Below are 22,209 nucleotides of genomic sequence, written 5' to 3' on the forward strand. Positions count from 1 at the left end.
AGTAGATGAGATTCCCCTGTGCATAAAAAAGTAGCATTCCAGGATTTCTATTTCCCAGAAGTAGTCCATGTTAAAAGTTTGGTTTGTATTCTTCCAGAAAATACTTAAATGATTTTTAAGTTAATTTAAATATTCCTATACAGTTTGATCGGGAGCACTTCAGTGAAGTTTTTGTGGACCTAAAATGGTTTGAAAGCAAAGTTGGCAACAAGTACCTCAATGAAGCCGCAGGTGTTGCAGCAGAAGAAGCCAGGAACTACAAGGAAAAGAAAAAATCAAAGGTGTTCATTTTTTTAGGTGTCCTTTAATTTTTTTAGCTGTAAAAGTAAAACTGATATTCCTTGTTTTTCTTCTTTCCTATGGTTTTGGGTTGCTTTATTTCATTTTCATTTCTTCTCTATGGACATTTAAAACATTGTTTTGGTTTCTCTTTCTCTATTAGATTCTATCATTTAATCTTTTTAAAAATCATTTTATTTTTACTCTTAAAGAAGAACATTGTTTCCTTTGCTCGTCTATTATTTTTAAAGTGTAGAAAATATTTCTAAATATAAGAACCAAGAAAATTAGTTACCTTTTTAAAGGAGAATATTTATAGCATCTAATGTTATGAAGCATTAACTAGATCAGTGATTTATTTGTAGAAATAATTTGTGTGTAAAATGATATATATATGTTGTGATTAATAGCACAATATCTCCTAAATATTAGGTGCTCAATAATTGAATAATATAATTAGTTGGTGTATACTAGTATCTTATAAAACATCCTATATAATAAAACTCTAATATGCAATCAACTGAACGGCAAACTACTGGCAGAACAACCAGTTGCTTTGATGTGCACTGACCAGCAGGGGCAGACACTCAATGCAGGAGTTGTACTCTGGTGGGCAGTGTGCTCCCAAAGGGGGAGCGCCACTCAGCCAGAAGCTGGGCTCACGGCTGGCAAATACAGTGGTGATGGGGAGCCTCTCGCACCTCCACAACAGCACTAAGGAGCAGCGAGCTGAGCATTAAGGATCAGTGAGCAGACAGGTGGTGAGGAGCAAGGGGTCCCGCACTGTGAGAGGGCGCAGGCTGGGCTCAGGGTCCTGCCCCTGACCCCTCTCCCCAGTGCACGAATTTCGTGCACTGGGCCTCTAGTATTTGTTATAATGAACCAATATTGCTACATTATTCTTTTGATGTTGTTAATCCTCACTGGAGGATATTTTTACCATTTATTTTTAGAGAAAGTAGAAGGAAGGGAAGAGGGGGAAGAAAGAGAGAGAGAGAGAGAGAGAGAGAGAGAGAGAGAGACATTGATGTGAGAAGAGACGCATGGATTGGTTTCCTCCCTCATGTACCCTAACCAGGGCCAAAAAAACCTGCAACTGAGATACATGTCCTTGACTGGCAGTCAATCCCACTTTGGTGCACAGGCCTAAGCCAGCAGGCAGACTTCCCACAAGGGGTCCTGGACTGTGAGAGGACATAGGCACCCCAGTGCAAGAATTTTGTGCACCGGCCCTTGAGTCTCTAATAAGGTCTAAAAAATGTCTTAAATGTGTAACTTGGAAAATAAACCTCTTTTGAAATGTTCCTCAGCTTCTCTATAATTATTGGGTTCTTGTGAAATTGAAGAGCTTCCTGTACTCTCTGCTGTACTCTAATTAGGAATCTTGCTCCAGGAAGGGCAACTATCTTGATTTTTCTCTAGTAAAGTCCTTTTAGTTGCTTAGGTTTTTCTTAGTGCTACTTAGCAGCATCAGGCTATATTCTGCTTTGTTTTTTCTCTTAAGTAAACAGCCTCTGCAACTTTTTGGGAAACTGGGCTCACAAAACTTACATATCAATCAGTAATCACTGGCTCTGTCCATCTCAAGTTGGTCCTTAAACTTCACAAATCTTCCAGGCATGTATGATTAGCATTAGAGACACTGGTAAGGTGAGAGGAGTTGGAGGAACAGCCCAAGCACAGGAAGTTGGCAGAAGCCCAGTTTACCTGAAGAAAATGATAGGGAGTAAGGAGAACTAATGAGAGTCACTGGCAGTAGATAGGCAGTCAGAAAATAGAGGGAAGAAAAGATGAAATTACAAGAGAGAAAATAGATATGAAGGATATGATAAGATGGAAAAACTATAGAAAAGCAAATGAGTTGCATAGAAGAAAAATTTAGAAGTGGAGGTTTGGCAATGGAGTCATAAGAATGATGAGATCCAGAGATACAGAAAGTAAGTGATATTTATAATCATTGGATTCCACATAATCAAATATATTGTGTTACCAGTTGCCCAGAATTTGACATATAAAAATGTTGAAATTGATAAATCATAAATGGATTTTATTTGATTGTATATACTTCTAAGTAATAAAATATTATTTAAAGTGGTGTGTTTTTTTTGGAACACATATATAATTAAATATATACTCTTCTATATTTATGATAGTTACTTATTATATATTTTTGAGAGGCCTGATGGTCAAGTTCTGCATATAAAGATTTATAGCTTTAGAAAACAAGTGATATAAAATCAAAAACATTTACACAGTATTTGAGAATTAGTTTTAAAATATTTACAGTGTGTCACTTAAGGATTATTCCATTATTTTTAGTATTTTTTTAATTTAGTAAATGTATATTGTTCAGGTTATTACAATTGTTTCTCCTTTTTTTCCCCAATAGCTCCCTTCCACCCAGTTCCCACCCCATTCTCTGCCCTTACCTCCCCCCCATTGTCCTCATCCATAGGTGTATGATTTTAATCCTGTCTCTTCCTGCACCCCCCACACTCCTTTCCCCCTGATAATTATCAATCCACTCACTTTCTTTGCCCTGATTCTATTATATTCACCAGTTTATTCTGTTCCTCATATTTTTAATTCACTTGATTTTTAGATTCACTTGTTGATATATTTATTTGTTGATCATAATTTTTATCTTAACCTTTTCTTCCTCTTCCTCTTCTTAAAGAATACCTTTCAGCATTTAGTATAATACTGGTTTAGTGGTGATGAACTCCTTTAGCTTTTTCTTATTTGTGAAGCTCTTTATCTGCCCTTCAATTCTGAGTGATAATTTTGCTGGGTAGACTAATCTTGGTTGTAGGTTCTTGCTATTCATCACTTTGAATATTTCTTGCCACTCCCATCTTGCCTACACAGTTTCTTTATTTTCTTTTTTTAAAAAATATATTTCATTGATTTTTCACAGAGAGGAAGAGAGAGGGATAGAGAGTTAGAAACATCGAGAGGGATGAGAGTTAGAAACATCGATGAGAGTTAGAAACATCGATGATCAGCTGCCTCTTGCACATCCCCTACTGGGGATGTGCCCGCAACCAAGGTACATGCCCTTAACCGGAATCGAACCCGGGACCTTTCAGTCCGCAGGCCAACGCTCTATCCACTGAGCCAAACCGGTCCCGGCCCTACACAGTTTCTGTTGAGAAATCAGCTGATAGTTGTATGGGTGCTCCCTTATAGATAACTGTTTTTCTCTTGCTGCTTGTGAGATTCTCTCTTTGTCTTTTGCCTTTGGCATTTTAATTATGATGTCTTGATGTGGTTTTCTGTGGATTCCTTTTGTTTGGGGTTCTGTGTGCTTCCTGGACTTGTAAGTCTATTTCTTTCACCAGGTGGGGGAAGTTTTCTGACATTATTTCTTCAAGTAGGTTTTCAGTATCTTACTCTTCTTCCAACATAATTCTGATGTTGGTAGGCTTGAAGTTGTCCCAGAGGCTTCTTACACTATCTTCAACTTTCTGGATTCTCTTCTCTTCTTCCTTCTCCAGAGGAGTCTCCTTTGCCTCTTTGTATTCCAATCCTTTGACTTGATTCTTGTGTTCCTCTAGTCTGCTGTTGGGTCTCCGTATAATATTTTTTATTTCCGTCAGTGTATGTTTAATTTCTAATTGGTCCTTTTTCATATCCTCGAGGGTCTTGTTAAATTTATCAGCCTTTTCTAAGAAATTTTTGAAAAACCTTATAACTGTGGTTTAGAACTTTATATCCAGTCTTTTGTTCTCCTCCATTTCTTTTGTTTGAGAACTGTTTTCTTGTCTCGGCATTTTTGCTGCTTCCCTGAGTTGGTAGGGTGGCTTTGTGTGCTTGGTGGGTCAGCCTCTTCAGTTACCTAAGGTAGACACTCTTGGTGCTCCCCTTTGTGGACTGCGTGTACAGCCTTGTAGTTAAGTGTTGATTGCTGTTGGTATCCTTGGGAGGAATTGACTTCCAGGCCAATTTGATGTATCAGCTGTGTCTACGCCACGATACCTTCTGTATTGGAGATAGTCTTAGAGGATCAGACTTGCAAAATTGCAACAGCCTCTGTGCTCAGCGTGCATGGGACGGAGCCTCAGGGCTGAGCTGACAGTCTTGGCTTCTTATCAGCCCTGCCCTTGTGCATGCACCTCAGACCTCTGTCTTCCAGGGATCCCCTGAGTTTTGCCTGAAAGTCCAGATTTCCCTTGTAAGAGCATGGGTGCCCCAGGGGCTAACCCAGAACTGGGTTGGGTCTCTATAATATTTTTAATCCCAGAGCAGTTGGAACTAGGATTCAATTCAATCTGGAGCTTCCTACTCCTTCCACTATGGAGAGGCCGTGGCAACCTCTGCAATCAGATCTCTCTGCACGCGCACACACACACGCACGTGCGTGGGTGCCTCTAGACCCTGCCCGCTGCGGCTCCTGGCTCCCCCAAGTCTCCCAGTCTCTGAGTCTCCGGATGCCTTTCTCTACAGTCCAGACTCCATCTGTATGGGCCTGGGTCCACGCGGTTTTGGCCGGAATTGGGGTTCAGTGCAGTCGGGGGCTTCCTTCCCCCTCCCACCAGCCAGACACTCAGCTGCCCTTCCTCTCTGTGCACAAGTCTCCCTACCTCAGTGCTTTGCGGTTCCCCTGATCCTTGAGCCTCTCTCCTTTCTAGTTCTAGATTTCCAACTCAGCCAGCTTTCCTGTGGTTTTGGATGATGTCCATTATGTCTTTTAGTTGTTGCTTTGAAATTGTTATGCAAGGCGGTAGCTTAGGTGCTTACCTAGGCCGTCATCTTGGTTACTCCCTATTTTTAGCATTTTTAAAATTTCTCTATGAAATGTCTCGCTTTGAAATGTATCTTGCCATTAATTCTATATTGATTTTTATAGGGCCAGGAAAACTCCCTGTGTTGGGCTGCTTTAGATAAAAATAGAGAAGAAGCTGTAATTTCTAAGGGTGAGTACAAATTATATTATTTTGATATGTTACATTTTGGACAGAATGGTTGTTATATATCCTCTATAATAAAGAAGTAATATCCAAATTGACTATCACCCCAACACACAAGATGGCTGCCCCCTGTGGTCAAAGATGGCTAACCCATTTGGACACAAGATGGCCAGCAGGGGAGGACAGTTGAGCGGGATCAGATCTGCAAGGGAGGGCAGTTGGGGGGGACCAGGCAAGCAGGGGAAGACAGAGGCAATTGGGCCGGCAGTGGAGGGCAGTTAGGGATGACCCAGCGGGCAAGAGAGGGAAGTTAGGGGTTACCGGGCCAGCAGTGGAGGGCGTTTAGGGGTGACCAGGCCAGCAGGAGAGGGCAATTAGGATCAATCGGGCTGGCAGGGGAGCAGTTAAACATCAATCAGGCTGGCAGTGGAGTGTTTAGGGTGTGATCAGGCTGGCAGGCAGAAGAGTTAGGGACAGTCAGGCAGGAAGGCAGGCAAACGGTTGGGAGTCAGCAGTCCTGGATTGCGAGGGGTCCCAGATTGGAGAGGGTGCAGGCTGGGCTGAGGGACACACAACTCCATGCAGGAATTTTGTGCACCAGACCTCTAGTTTTACTAATACAATAATATTGGATGGAACGAATTTCTTTGAAAGCTTTAAAGCATCTATTTTGCTATGTATATATCAAAGCTTTAGGTAGAAAAACAGAATATTCATAATTGTTAGGCACTGTTTCTTGCTTTTTTTTTTTTTTTTAGATCGTTTGGAGGATGAGACTGAAGAAGATGACCTATTTGAAACTGAGTTTAGACAATATAAGAGGACATATTACATGACGAAGATGGGAGTGGACATAGTGTCTGAGTATGGTTTTGCCAATGTTTATTATACTTTAAAGTATAAAAAAATTAGATTTTGTAGTTCTTCATATAACAGCATAATTTTGGTAGTTAAGGTTGTGGGAAAGAAGGATTTTTGGGGTTCATAAATTATTTTCAGTCTTTCAACTAGTATGATTTTGGAGAAGGCAATATAAACTGATGTGTTTATCTATGATAAAAATTGCCATATAGAAATGGTTAGTTCTATGCTTCTGTCTTCTAAAGCTCACAGCACACTTACCTCATCAGCCATCTGGCTCAATCATAGATTAATATCTATCCAAAATTTTCTTAAAAACATGATCTCTAAAATAGTGGCTTGCATACTTTTAAACTGCAGCACACAGTATGAATTACATAAGATCCCATTTTATTTACTTTAATGAACAACACTTATAAAGTGTTTTCCAAGTGCCAAGCACTATTTCAGCATTTAAAAAATATTACCTTATTTTATTCTTAAAATAGTTCTTTAAGATAAGTAGAATTATTACCATCTTACAATAGAGGATATTAAGAAACAGGTGTAAGTGGTTTGTTCAAGGTAACATGGGTGGTGAATTAGCAGAATCAGGATTTAAACAGAAGCAGTCTAGCTTCAGAATTTATTGCACATCAAAATCATCACTTTTAAAGTGTCTACACCAGCTAGATTAGGCTGCTTTTCAATTAGTAAAATAAGTGTTTCATGTACTATTGTTTTTACTGTTGTTCTTTTTAAAAATGTAACAAGTATTAGATCTTTCCTAGAGTCTGTCCAGGGAGAGACCAAGTTTTCAGACTTTGCTCTGTATTCTCTAGTCTAAAAGTCTAAATGTCTATATTCAAACTGACTTCCAATAACGAGATCTAGGAATTTTAGTACGTTCACCAGCTCATTTGAAGGTTTGTCAGCTGGCATTACTATGTAAGACTTTTGAGACTTGATATTTAAGTGCATCTCTACCTGAATTTTGGTAATAGACACTATTAACAAGTTTATAGCCACTTTTTGGCTTTAGCCTAAGGCTTTTTTCTTTTTTTTCTTTTTTGGTCTGGTCAAGATTTATTTTACTTTAGATTATAGTTTTTGAAAAATATGAAGGGATTAGAGGGAAAATTGTAAGTTGATATAATAGCACTTTTCAAAGTGTGTTCTAGCTGCTATTGAGAAATAAAATATTTATAATAGTTATGCTTTTAATCCTTTATTTTTTAGTTGTTATTTTCTTGATTACAGTTATATAGAATTATAGTACCTGCAGTTGGCACTAACTGCTTAATTTGATAGGTAACTAGCCTTTGGTTTTATTTTCCTTTTATAGATTAAAATACAGACATGAAAATGAGATGCAATTTGTTTGCCTAGAAAATAAATCTTTTAAAATTGTTGTTTTCATTAATGGCCCAGGGTAATAGTATAGTTCTTCCTTTAATTACTGATGAGAATATAAATTCGTAAAATTATTTTGGAAAACATATAACCAGAAGCCTTTAAAATATTTATCCCTTAAATAAGACCTATTCCCTAACTTTTGTAAACTATTGTTTTGAAAGGGACAGATATATAACTTGATTGCAGTTGGAATGGGATGTTAATTCTAAAACAATTAGAATTAACCCAATGATTCTAATTGTTTTCGATCTTAAAAATATAAACTCAAATACAGAAGATTTTTATACACAACGATGTTTATTACAAAGTTTTTTATAATAGTAAAAAATTATAAATCTATATTTCCAATGAGAAGGTTCATCATAATCACCTCCATCTCTTCCTCATCTTAGTCACCATCTCTGCCATCTAGATCTAGACCAGAATCTGCAGAACTGCTAAACTTGTAATAATAGAAAGTCCATAAGAATTTAGAGAGATACATAACATTATTCATACCAGGTGTACCAGTTAATGATGCGGATTTTTTTTTTTTTTTCAGTAGATGGGAGTTACACATATGTTGATACAGATGTGATTTGATATAAATCTATTTTGTTGTATTGACAGCAAGCTTCAAAACTGCATATGTCAAATTTTGTGGTGTTAATATCATAGATATTTTTATGCTTAAAATGTCAAATTTCATGCCAAAAAAAAAAAAAGAGCATTTGTGGGAAGTTTTAATTATTTTATTTTGAAGAAAAGTACTGCTGAAAGTTATCGTATACTTCAGTAAGCTTATGGTGAACATGCTCCATCTGAAAATACTTGTGAATGCTGGTTTAGACACTTTAAAAGTGGTAATTTTGATGTGCAAGACAAAGAACGTCCAGGTCAACCGAAAAAGTTTGAAGACCAACAATTACATGCACTGTTGGATGAAGATGTGTGTCAAACTCAAAAACAATTTGCAGAAAGATTACATATTCAGCAAACAATTTCCGATCATTTAAAAGCAGTGGGAAAGATTTTAAAGGAAGGAAAATGGGTGTCACATCAACTGAACGAAAAACAAATGGAAAACCAAAAAGTCACCACTAAAATGTTGCTTCAAGGGCATGAAAGAAAGTCTTTTTTGCATCAAATTGTGACTGGCAATGAAAAGTGGATTTATTTTGAGAATCCCAAAGGCACAAAATCATGGGTTGATCCATGTCAACCATCAACATCAACTACAAGGCCAAATCACTTTGGGAAGAAGACAATGCTTTGCATTTGGAGGGATCAGGAAGGTGTGGTGTGTTATGAGCTTCTAAAACTAGGTGAAACCATTAATACTGATCACTACTGACAACAGTAATCAATTTGAACCACGCTTTGTTCATGAAACGACAGAATGTGCCAAAAGTCATGGCAAAGTAATTTTGCTTCATGATGACATACCATCACACACATAAAGTCACGTTAAAAGATCTTGCTTGGAAGGTATTAACACACCTGCTGTATTCATCAGACCTTGCTCCTTCAGATTACCACTTGTTCTGATCAATAACACACATACTTTCTGAGCAGCACTTCAAAATATACAAAGAAGTGGAAAATTGGGTCTCTGAATGGTTTGCCTCAAAACAAGAAAACTTCTACTGGGATGATATCCACAAATTACCTGAAAAGTGGGAGAAATGTGTACCTAGCTATGGACATTACTTTGAATAAAGCACTTTTTAAAAATATATATATATTATTGATTTTTTTTTTTACAGAGAGGAAGGGAGAGGGACAGAAAGTCAGAAACATCAATGAGAGAGAAACATCGACCAGCTGCCTCCTGCACACCCCAACTGGGGACGTGCCCCAAACCAAGGTACATGCCCTTGACCGAAATCAAACCCGGGACCTTTCAGTCTGCAGGCCAACACTCTATCCACTGAACCAAACCGGTTCTGGCTAAATAAAGCACTTTTGATGTTTCTCTTGAAATTATTATGTTTTCTTTGATTATAAAATCAGCATTATTAACCAGTACATGGTAAATACAAGTTTTAAAAGCAGGACACACAAAAAATATAGTGTACTCTCATTAAAAGAAAAAAATCAAGCTGGGTGTATAAAAAGACTGAAAAGAAACTACCAAAATGTAATTGTGAATGGTATAAGGTGATAAAAAATGCTTTTCTTCATTATCTACATTTTCAATTATGAGGAAATATTTACTTTATAATAAAAAAGTAATATATTTAGCTTTCAAGAGTATATTCTTCCTTTAAAAATTGAGAGCTTGGATATTTAAGTATATAATTAACAATAGACACTGTTGTTTGTTTTGTGGGCTAGTCAAGATTTATTTTATACTAGAGGCCCAGTGCACAAATTAATGCACAATTGGAATGGGCCTGTCAGGAGGAGGAGAAGGTGGAAGGTGGGCCTGCCGGCCAGCCGCAATAGGGACCCTACAGGGCTGGTCTGGCTGGGGTGAGGGGCCAAGGGCGATTGGCCTGGGAGCCCTGCCTCTATTGGGGTGGGAGAGGCCAATTAGAGGCTGGGCCACCAAAGGTTGGCCAGCCGACCTCACTCCAATTGGGCCAGTTTTCTGGTGGCAGTGGGTGTCATAGTGACCAGTTGTTAAGGCATTCTGGTTGCTGGCTTTTTATATATATAGATAAATAATCTTTTGCCATCTTAATGTGCAATGATAAAGAGTTTTGTTTTCACTTTACTTAGATGAAGAATCTAAAAGACAGGCTAAGCTGCCATCTTAGTCTTATCCTCTCCCCTCATCCCCCACCCCCACCCCTAACCTCTCATATGGTAATTAACATAAGACAAATGGTTTTTTCAGATTTAAGTCTTTTCATTTTTTGCTTGTAAGATAGTCGCTTTTTCTCTTCCCTTCAGAATGTTGTCATTTTTAAATATATATATTGATTTTTTTACAGAGTGGAAGGGAGATGGATAGAGAGTTAGAATCATCGATCATCTGCCTCCTGCACATCTCCTACTGGGAATGTGCCCACAACCAAGGTACATGCCCTTGACCGGAATTGAACCTGGGACCCCTCAGTCCACAGGCCAACGCTCTATCCACTGAGCCAAACCTGTTTCGGCTATTGTCATTTTTTTTTAACACATTCCCCAAAGCTCCTTCTCTCAGCTCAGATCTTGTACTGGAACAGAGTTAAAGCTGCCTAAGGCTAGGCCACATGACAAGTAAGAGGAGGTGGCTTAAGAAAGGGGTTCCCCTAAATCAGCTGCCAAGAGCAGGAAGGTCATTCCCGCTGCCTTTCCCCTCTGCTGGGAGCACCCACTATCCCAGGCCTTGAAAAGCTACATTTCCAAAACTACACACTCCCATTCCACCACAACAAAGCTTTCTCAGGGCACACAACATAGTACCCTCTTCCCCAGTTCCTAGAAAAACAGCACTACCAGGCTGGAGGCTTCTCCTGCAACCCCAGGCCAGGATGCCTCAGACCCCCTGGTCCCCTCTTGGCATCCGAGTGCTTTGGTTTGAAAGTGGGAGAGGCAGGTGAAGGGAGGCTGAACCCAGGGCAATTTTCAAAAGCCCAGCAAAGTCCAGACTTTCTAGAAAGCTGAACCTCACCCACTCACCACCGAAGTCCTGTAATACCACAGCCAGGCTGGCTACTTGAAGGGGTTGCAAGTTTCAGTGCTCCCTGCCTCTGGGCAGCTGGGAATGAAAGGCAACCCCAGCCCTCTGGCAATGCTGTCCCTCCTGAGTCAGACATACACACCATTTCCTGTGCAGAGAGAGGGAGAAATGGAGGATGGGAGGGGGGAGACCATGAGGCAGTAGGATGTGGCAATTCGTGAAGGGAATGGGTAAGGGCTGGTTAAAGTCGCCTCTCTGCCTGGGACAGAGTCAGGTTTAGGGGCAACGGCCTGCCCATCGCTTTGTTGTTGGCGTCCTGGTCACTGGTGTGCACCCTGCGTGCAAGCACACACCCCGAAATCATTGCAACCGGCCAAGAGGCCCTTAACAGCCCCAACCCCTTGGCAGAGGAAGAAACTTGTACACAGGCACTGCAGTGCCAGGTGCTGCAATTTGCCTCTGATGACCATTTTAAAAGCCAGAATAATGATCATTAAATAAAAGAATTAATAGTATTTTTTTCTTCCAAGTCTTTGGGAAAATGAAATTCAAGTTTTCGATTGGTCTGCTAACATTTATAATAACCTGTGACGAAGTGGGTTGTGTGGGGAGCTGCGGGGGAGATCGGTGCTCAAAGTGGGGAGTACGAGGAAGGTATAGAGGTGCTCTACAGGGAGAGGGCAGTCTGGGGACCCAGGTCCCTGATGCCATTTGTGGCTGCGGTACCCTCCCACCCACCTGCATGTGGATGCAGTTTCCATGCAAATGGGCAGCGTCCAGGCGGGGTTCAAGCCCAGTTCCCAGAGTGCCGCTTCCCCAGCTGGCAGCCAGACTCTCCCGGCTGTGTCTCCGGCCTCACCCCTTTCAGGGTCACTGCTTTGTCCTCCCTTTCCTCCTGGTCCCCAAACTACTGGGGCTGGCCAGTGGCAGCAGCTCTTGGGGATCATGTGACGTGACCATGGCTGGTGGTCCCCAGGCTTGATGATGGTGGCTGGAGGCACTCCCAGCTGCTGTGCACCCACCCCCACCTCCGACTTGGGGCTTGGGAGGCTATGGTTAACTCTGGCCAAGCTGCTGCCCACCATGCTCCTGCTTCAGCTCCTTCTGTTGGGTGCTGATTGGACTGGGCTAGTGGGGAGTGGGCATGGAGGATTGGGGGCAGGTATGGGGGCTTGGGCCCAGATCAGGCTGGTTGTATGCCGCCGTGTGCATCATAGCCACTGGTCATTCTGCGGTGAAGGTCACTCGGCTTTTATATATATAGATTACATGATGGTTTTTCAGTAAGAAAAAGGGGTTAGAGGGAAAATTGTCAGTGGATATGTAGCACTTTTCAAAGTGTTTTCTAGCTGCTATAACCAGATTTGAAGATCTTTCTGATTTCCTGTGATTCTCTCAGGCATCATCCCAGAGGAAGAAAATTCCCATCCCTGTTTCTCAAAGCCCCTTGACTACTTAAGGGTAGTGCCACTCTATAGAAAGTTGCATTGGCTAAATCCTAAACCTTTAAACTAGGGGTGTCAATCAGAGAAGGGGCCAAAATCTAAAATCCAGCCTAAATCGCGGGCCGAATGGTTTACTGAACAGTCATAAACTGACAATGTCATAAACTGACAGCGGAGTGCAGTGATGACAGCGCGGTGCGGGCCACGTTGCAAGGCCTGGTGGGCTGGATTTGGCCCGCGGGCCTTGTGTTTGACACATGTGCTTTAAACCAAAGCATAGTACATTGAGTGAGTAAATATGCACAGCAAATTTAAATATTCTGGTGGTCAGTTTAGGAAAAAGAGAAGGCAAACTTGAACAGGATGGAATTTTTTAAACTAAATATTTTGGAGTTTTTCTAATTATAATTATACATTAATTAAATAAAACGAATTGAGGCAGAGTGTGGTATCAGCAGATATCATGCTCTAAAGACAATGGCCTTTCTTTAAAAAATTATGTCATAATGAAAATATTCTTTTCTATTTTCAGTGATTTTCTGGCTGATCAAGCTGCATGTTATATTCAGGCAATTCAGTGGATTTTGCACTATTACTATCATGGAGTTCAATCCTGGAGCTGGTGAGGGAACACAAAAACAAATGTTTTGATTTTGTAACAATGGTTAATTCTATTATAGTGTCATTTGGGGATGTCTTTTCCTTTTATTTCTATTTTTTGTGGTATTTTTTAAAAGGTTGGTATAGCCAAGTTTAAGGGAAATACAGGTAATCCTTTCCTATATAAAAAAATACTTTTAAAAAGACCTTTGAGTAATGAAGATACTCTCAGCTCTGGCAAATGTCCCATAAAAAAAAACTCTTTGTTAATCTAAGGATTTAAATTTTTTTATCATGATGAATCAAGACTGATTAAAGTCTTTATAATTATTGGGTTTGAGTGATTTTTATATGGAGTTGTCCATTGTGTTCTTTATTATATATATAACTAGAGGCCCGGTGCATGGAATTCTTGCAGGGGGGGTAATGGTGTCCCTCAACCCAGCCTGCACCCTCTCCAATCTGGGACGCCTTGAGGGATGTCCGACTGCCCATTTAGACCTGATCCTGGTGGGATCTGGCCTAAACCTGTAGTTGGACATCCCTCTCACAATCCAGGACTGCTGGCTCCCAACTGCTCACTTACCTGCCTTCCTGATTGCCCCTAACTGCTTCTGCCTGCCAGCCTGATCATGCCCTAACCACTCCCATGCCAGCCTGATTGATGTCTAACTGCTTCTCTGCCAGCCTGTTTGTCCCCAACTTCCTTCCTCTACCGGCCTGGTCACCCCTAACTGCTTTTTAAAAGGTTGGTATAGCCAAGTTTAAGGGAAATAAACTTCTGGGTTGATCACCCCCAACTGCCCTCCCTTGAGGCCTGGTGCCTCCCAACTGCCTTCCCTTACAGGCCATCTTGTGTCCACATGGGGGCAGGATCTTTGACTACATGGGGGCAGCTATCTTGATCTTGTGTGTTGGAGTGATGGTCAATCTGCATATTATTCTTTTATTAGATAGGATAAAGGCCTGGTGCATGCGTGGGGGCCAGCTGGTTTGCCCTGAAGGGTGTCCCAGATCAGGGTGGGATTCCCTTGGGGTGTGGGGCGGCCTGGGGAGGGGCCTATGGTGGTTTGCAGGCCAGCCACACACCCTGGCGACCCAAGCAGAGGCCCTGGTATCTGAAATTTATTTACCTTCTACAATTGAATCTTTGTAGCCTGGAGCAGAGCCAAGCCTTCTGCTTGCTTCTTGGCGGCAGCCATTTCTGTTTGAATTTGTTTTACCTTCTATAATTGAAACTTTGTAGCCTTGAGTGGAGGGTTAGGCCAGCCAGGGTGTGGGTAAAGCTTGACTTCTTCCATTGCCTGGGAAACCCAAGTCTCTGTCATGCTCTCTGTGGCCTCAGACACCTTGGTTGGGGTTAATTTGCATACAGGCCAGTGGGTATGGCTGGTGGGCATGGCTGAGGTATAGTCAATTTGCATATTATTACTCTTATTAGATAAGATATATATATATATATATATATATTTTTTTTTTATTGATTTTAGAGAGGAAGGAAGGAGAGAGAGATAGAAGCATCAATGATGAGAGGTAATCATTGATGGATGCCTCCTGCACATACCCTACTGGGGATGGAGTCTGCAACCCAGACATGTGCTGGGACTGGGAATGAAACCATGACCTACTGGTTTATAGTTCGACACTATACCAACTGAGCCACATTGGCTAGTCAATATTCATTATATTCCTTTTCACATTTTGTGTGTTTGAGAATATTTTTCTATCAGGAATAATTACTGAGGAATGGGTTATTTGAATGTTAGACTTGAAATGATAAAGGAGAAAAAAATGATTTGCTTTTTCTGAAAATAGTAATAATTTTCATTTCTCTCATGCTTCCTATTTCAGCAAGTACCATCTATATTTCCAAATTATCTACCCAAATAGAAAAATAAACAAAGCAGAAAATGCATGGGAAAGTAGAGACTTCTAAGTGTTTTGTTTTCTTTTTTTCTTTTTTTAAATATATTTTATTGATTTTTTATACAGAGAGGAAGGGAGAAACATCGATGAGAGAGAGTCATCGATCAGCTGCCTCTTGCACACCCCCTACTGGGGATATGCCCTTGACCAGAATCGAACCCGGGACCCTTCAGTCCCCAAGCCGACGCTCTATCCATTGAGCCAAACAGGTCCCAGCCTAAGTGTTTTGTTTTCAAAACACCTCTGCTAAGTTTTATTTTAAATCATCACATAGTAAAACAAACCAAAACAGGATAATGTGACTAGTTATGATTTCACTTATAACAGCCTTTAAAAAAATTGTTTCTACTATCTGACCTGATTCTCAGGAACTCTTTGGAGAGTGTTCTAATGACAAAAATCTTTGATTTGTCATTTTTTAAGAGGATGAGTCTATTATTCCTATTATTGTATCAGTAGTAAAGCCTAGCACTTAAAAAGCATGTTCTCATATAATCCTCTCAACTATTTAAATGAAGTGTTGTCCTCTGCCTTTTGCAGATGAGGCTCAAAGAGATTAAATAATCTTTCTAAGGTCATACACACAACAAAGAATCAAGTTCAAGCCTATCTGATTCCAAAGTTTATACTATTTTCCATTATTCTACATGCCATTCTGCCTCTTAAAGTTTTCCATTCTTTTGAAATAAGCCATAATTGTGGAATATAAAAATATTTAATTTTTGAGCATTCTTAGTCAAACATTAAGAACATTGAACTTTTTTTTTTTTTAATATATTTTATTGATTTTTTACAGAGAGGAAGAGAGAGGGATAGAGAGTTAGAAACATCGATGAGAGAGAATCATCTATCAGCTGCCTCTTGCACACCCCTTACTGGGGATGTGCCCACAACCAAGGTACATGCCTTTGACCAGAATCGAACCTGGGACCTTTCAGTCCGCAGACCGGCGCTCTATCCACTGAGCCAAACCGGTCCTGGCAAGAACATTGAACTTTTTTAAAAAAATTGTACATACAAAGCTTTCTAAAAATATTTATACCTGTAGTTAAAGATGGGAAATTATTAAAAATAAAAATAGTTGTATGATTGATAAACATTAATCCTTATCACAAACAGTAATATATGTATACTAATTTAAATATAAAAGTTCTTAGAGCTGACTAATAAAAGCCATATCATATGAGCTCAGATTTACTGTTCTTTTTGTCCTATGGCAAAGACCCACGCCCACATGAAACTTTTGAGAGTCTTCTGACTACCTCATTACTTCATTCTGAGAATTTTTTTTTTATTGATTATAGAGAAGAAGGGAGAGATAGAAGAAACACCACATGACCTCACTCATTTGTGGATGATAAAGAACATTATAAATTGATGAACCAAGAGACAGATATAGAGACAGTAAAACAACAGGCAGACTGTCAAATTACAGTGGGGAGGGGAGGAAGATCTGGGGGAGATAATAGATCAACCGAAGGACTTGTGTACATCCATATAAGTACAACCAATGGACATAAAACTCTGGGGAGGGAGGGTATGTACGGGAGGGATGGAGGGGGGCAAAAAAAAAATCAATAAAATATATTTAAAAAAAAAAAAAAAAAAAAGGGAGAGATAGAGAGGGAAACATCAGTGATGAAAATCATTGGTTGGCTGCCTCCTGTACGCCCCACACTGGGGATTGAGCCCACAACCCGGACATGTGCCCTTTACCAGAATTGAACCCGGGACCCTTCCGCCAATGCTCTATCCACTGAGCCAAATCAGCTAGGGCTCATTCTGAGATTTTATTGATTGAAAGATTTGTACTTTACATTTGGAGAACTAAAACACTGTGTATATACTTCAATTACATTGTACATTCCAGTTTTGGAAATGAGAAGCTGTACTTTAAAAATTAAGTAAATATAAAATTTGTTGCTCTCTTTGACCCAATTTTTCCCAGGTTACTGATTTCTTATATATAAGTGGTAGAAGTATTGGTGATAGTCTTTTTGTTTAGAATTATTATGTGTTGTTATAATATGGCTACATATGTACTTAATATTGACCTCTTTCATAACATTGCCAATTTTTTAAAACTCAGTTTTGTTTTATAGGTATTATCCTTATCATTATGCACCTTTCCTGTCTGATATACGCAACATCAGTACACTGAAAATCCATTTTGAACTTGGAAAACCTTTTATGCCATTCGAGCAACTTCTTGCTGTACTTCCAGCAGCTAGCAAAAATTTACTTCCTACATGCTACCAGGTAGGATTTAGAATTAAATGTTTTTATGTTCTTTTTTATATTTGGGAGCTCTTTCTCCAAACCTGGAAACATAGAACCCAAATAGAGAAATATATTTTTATTTTTAAATACAGTTGTTCTTAAATATTTCTGATTACTTTGAAAAATAATTCTGACTTAAAGTTAGCTTTGTTTTAAAAATGTAAGCAAACTCTATAGCATAGCTTTTTCATTTTTAGCACTTCTATCTAAATCTTTAGTTTGTCTCTGCACTGATGACAATAAACTGAGACAGGAAAAATTTGAAGCCATCTACTTTGTCCAAACATTTGCAGATTTATTCTTGTACTTTTACCTTCTACCTATTGGAATAGGTATGATTCTGATAAGTCATTTTCTCTGTTTATGTTTGGGATTTAAGCATTTCATTTATTAAATTGTGGAATGAAAGGCTTTTCCATGGTTAACATTATTTCACATAACATGGGGGGAGATATTTAGGGGCGATTGAGTTACCAAAATTATGCTAAGCCTACAGAGCTGATTCTGAGCATAAAAATCATTTCATTCTAGAGTAGGGGTGGGGAATGTTTGGCCCAAAGGGTGCATAAAGCTCATGAAATTATTTGGTCTGGCCCTGCCAAAGCATTAGAGATGAGTTAAATGCTTGACCACATATAGCCTGCTAATTTTTAAATTTATAATTTTGTATGGCCCATGATTGAAGTTATACATATTCAAATGGCCCTTAATAAAATCAGATGATTAGGGCATGAAAGTAAATTATTTAATTTAAGGTGAAAAATGGAGGAATATTAGAAGCCTGTGAAATAAAAACAGAATTTAGGTAGAACTGAAGAGTTAAAAAACAAGATAGAAATAATTAAGTTAAAATTCATAATACAAATAGTTTTGCCACATGACCACTGGAATAGAAAAGTAATGAGTAGCAGTGAAGTTAGAAGTATCATAGGTGAAAATGAAAATATAGTATGTTGCAACGTATCTAGGACATAAAAATTTTGTAGTGCTTTGCTTAGCAATTTTAAACTAACATTTGATGAAATACTATAAATATATTAACAAGAAGCTATATTGATAATCTTATATCTGTATTTTACTATTTTGCCTTTCCAACAGCATTTGATGACCAGTGAGGAATCACCCATTATAGAATATTATCCACCTGATTTTAAAACGGACCTAAATGGGAAACAACAGGAATGGGAAGCTGTGGTCCTAATACCTTTTATTGATGAGGTCAGTGCAAGAAAGATTTAAATATACACATATATTCTTTTTATCTTTTTAATATATGTGATGTGTTTTTAATTGATCTTAGGGAGGGAGGGAGAGGGGGAGAGAGAGAAAATAATTGATGAGAGAAAATATCATTGATTGGCTACCTCCTACATATCGCCTGCAACTTGAGCATGTTCCGGACCAGGAATTGAACCAGTGACCTCCTGATGCATGCACAGGCCAGCCCCTAAGCACTGAGCCACAGCTGCTGGGCTAGACATATATTCTTTTTTTTTAATTCTTTATTGTTTAAACGTAGGGGTGTCGAACTCAATCAGAGAAGGGGCCAAAATCTAAAATGCAGCCTAAATCGCGGGCCGAATGGTTTACTGAACAGTCATAAACTGACAATGTCATAAACTGACAGCGGAGTGCAGTGATGACAGCGCGGTGTGGGCCACATTGCAAGGCCTGGCGGGCTGGATTTGGCCTGCGGGCCTTGTGTTTGACACATGTGGTTTAAAGTATTACATATAGTATTACATATGTCTCCCTTTTCCCTCATTGACCTCTCCCTGACTACTCCCACCCCCAGCACATGCCCTCACCCCCCTATTGTCTGTGTCCATTGGTTATGCTTACATATAGGCATACAGGTCCTGTGTTAATCTCTTACTTCCCCACCCCCCTCCCCTACCTTCCCTCCGAAGTTCAATGCTTCTCTGACTTTGGATATATTTTTGTTCAGCAGTTTATGTTGTTCATTATATTCCACAAATGAGTGAGATCATGTGATATTTCTCTTTCTCCAACTGGTTTATTTTGCTTAGCATAATGCTCTCCATATCCATCCATGCTGTTACCAATGGTAAGAGTTCTTTCTTTTTTACAGAAGCGTAGTATTCCATTATATAGATGTATCACAGTTTTTATTTATTTATTTATTTATTTTAATATATTTTATTGATTTTTTACATAGAGGAAGGGAGAGAGATAGAGAGCTAGAAACGTTGATGAGAGAGAAACATCAACCAGCTGCCTCTTGCACAGCCCCTACCGGGGATGTGCCCGCAACCAACGTACGTGCCCCTGACCGGAATCGAACCTGGGACCTTTCAGTCCGCAGACCAACGCTCTACCACTGAGCCAAACCGGTTTCGGCTTAGAATAAAACCATAAAAATCTTAGAAGAAGCCATATGCAGCAAAATATCAGACATATGTTAAAGCAATATCTTTACTGATACAGTTCCTAGGGCAATGGAAACTTATGCTGTTTCCAAATCTGATGAGCACTTAGGCTGTTTCCAAATCTTAGCTACTGTAAATTGTGCTGCTATGAACATAGGGGTACATGTCCTTTCTGATTGGTGTTTCTTGTTTCTTGGGATATGTTCTTAGAAGTGGGATTACTGGCTCAAATGGGAGTTCCATTTTTAATTTTTTGAGGAAACGCCATACTGTTTTCCAAAGTATTCCCACCAGCAGTTGTTTGTTGATTTGTTGATGATAGCCATTCTGACAGGTGTGAGATGGTACCTCATTGTCATTTTAATTTGCTTCTCTCAGATGATTAGTGACTTTGAGCATGCTTTCATTGTCTCTTGGCTGTCTGTATATCCACAATCGAAAAGTGTCTATGTAAGTCTTTTGCCCATTTTTTTTTTTTATTGGATTGCTTCTCTTCCTTTTGTTAAGTTGTATGAGTTCCCTATAAATTTTGGAGATCAAACCCTCATCAGAGATAACATTGATAAATTTGTTCTCCCATGTAGTGTTGTTTTGTTGATGGTTTCTTTTGCTGTGCAGAAGCTTTTTATTTTGATGTGGTTTCGGTTGCTTATTTTCTCCTAAGTTTCCATTGCTCTAGGAACTATATCAGTAAAGATATTGCTCTCTAACATGTCTGATATTTTGCTGCATATGGCTTCTTCTAAGATTTTTATGGTTTTCCATCTTACATTTCAGTCCTTTATCCATTTTGAGTTTGTTTTTGTGTTGGTGCAAGTTGGTGGTCGAGATTCATTTTTTTGTAGGTAACTCCTATTTTCCCAATACCATTCATGAATGAGACTGTTTTGACTCCATTTGTATACTCTGGCCTCCTTTGTCAAATATCAATTCAGCATAATGGCTTTCTGTTCCATTTTTGTTCTATATATAGCTGTTCTTGTGCCAGTACCACGCAGTTTTGAGAATAGTGGCTTTGTAATATAGCTTGATACCTGGTATTGTGATCCCTCCATCTTTGTTCTTCATTCTCAAGATTGCTGCAGCTATTCAAAGTCTTTTTTTATTCCATACAAGAGGGACAAAATTTGTGCACTCAGCAGTATCCTTCCGCCTGTCCTGTGCCCTCTCTTAGTCTGGGAGCCCTCAGGGGAATAGGCCCAAGGGGAGCGAGCCTAAGCCATCACTCAGACATCTTTAGCCCTGCCACAGAGGCGGGAGAAACTCCGGACACTGCCGCTGTGTTCACCAGCTGTGAGCCCGGCTTCCGGCTGAACGGCATTCCTCTGTGGGAGTGCACTGACCACCTGATGGCAGCTCCAGTGTTGATGGTCAGTATGCATCACAGCGACTGGTCGTTTCACTGTTTGATTGATTTGCATATTAGCCTTTATTGTATAGACTAGAGGCCCAACACACGAAATTTGTGTGTGTGTATAGTCCCTAAGCCTGGCCTGTGATCTGGGCCATCTTCCCTAGCTGGCCCCACCATTCACCTCCAATTTCCTGTTCGCCATTGGTGATCAGTGCTGATATCTGGGGGAAGGGACCGTGAGGCGGGCTGTTCCCACCCATTCATGGGCCCCACCCACGCCGAGAGTGACCCATGAGGAGGTGGGAGCCAGGCTCTACAGAGAATTTGTATGCGTTGTCCCTTTAAGAGGGTATGTGAGCTTTCAACTGCCAATCCCTAGCAGACAACACCCCACTGCTTTTCACAGCTAAATGTTACATGGGTACCCTCTTCAGTTTGGAGCTCTCTGCCGGGGAGTCCAGCTTAGGGATTGGATCCCAGAGTTATCAGTGGAACAACGCCCCCCCCCGCCCCCCCACACACACACACACACCCCGCCCCCAACAGCTGATATATCTCCCAGCAACTTCAGTTGCTGTCTGTGGGTGCCCATTCTTTGAGATTCCACCCCGCCTACCAGTCTATTTGCGGTCTCTACCTTCAGACCTTGGGTATCAGGGATCTCTCCTTAAAGTGTTCCATTGATTATTTCAGTTCTAATTCCAGCTTCTTCTTTATTAACTTTTTATTGTAGATAGGAAGGGAGAGGGAGAGATAGAAGCATCAATGATGGGAGAGAATCATTCTGAGTTATATACTCTTATAATAGTATTATGAAGTGGCCTCTTATCGCATTTACTTTGAGGTCTATTTTGTTGGATATAAGTATTGCTACCCCAGCTTTTTTTTTTTTTTTTTTTTTTTAATCATTTTCATTTTCCTGAAAAGTATTTTTCCATCTCTTCACTCTCAGCCTATGTGAGTTTCTTGTTCTGAGGTGGGTTTCTTGTACACAGTATATGTATGGGTCATGTTTTCTTGCCCATTCAGCCACCCAGTGCCTTTAGATTAGAGCATTTAATCCATTTAAGTTTAAGATTATTATTGATAGGTATTTGATTATAGCCATTTTTATTCTTTTATGCCTGTGTTCCTCTTTCGCTTTCTATTTCTTTTTTACAACAGTCCCTTTAGCATA

At 39.8% G+C, this 22,209-nt stretch overlaps 1 protein-coding gene across 7 annotated transcripts in view; it reads left to right on the plus strand.

Moving 5' to 3' along the window:
• The window catches only part of XRN1 (5'-3' exoribonuclease 1), a 214,342-nt gene that overhangs the window by 54,266 nt on the left and 137,867 nt on the right, over window positions 1-22,209 (plus strand). For all 7 annotated transcript variants that reach the window (XM_084872413.1, XM_084872412.1, XM_084872416.1 and 4 more), the window contains exons 10-15: window positions 144-281; window positions 5,129-5,195; window positions 5,948-6,053; window positions 13,015-13,104; window positions 17,111-17,267; window positions 18,387-18,506. In XM_084872413.1, the coding sequence (XP_084728539.1) occupies window positions 144-281; window positions 5,129-5,195; window positions 5,948-6,053; window positions 13,015-13,104; window positions 17,111-17,267; window positions 18,387-18,506 (678 nt within the window). The remainder of the gene's footprint in view (window positions 1-143; window positions 282-5,128; window positions 5,196-5,947; window positions 6,054-13,014; window positions 13,105-17,110; window positions 17,268-18,386; window positions 18,507-22,209) is intronic.

The sequence above is a fragment of the Pipistrellus hanaki genome (assembly GCF_964339955.1).
Source record: "Pipistrellus hanaki genome assembly, chromosome: 2".
NCBI lineage: Eukaryota > Metazoa > Chordata > Mammalia > Chiroptera > Vespertilionidae > Pipistrellus > Pipistrellus hanaki.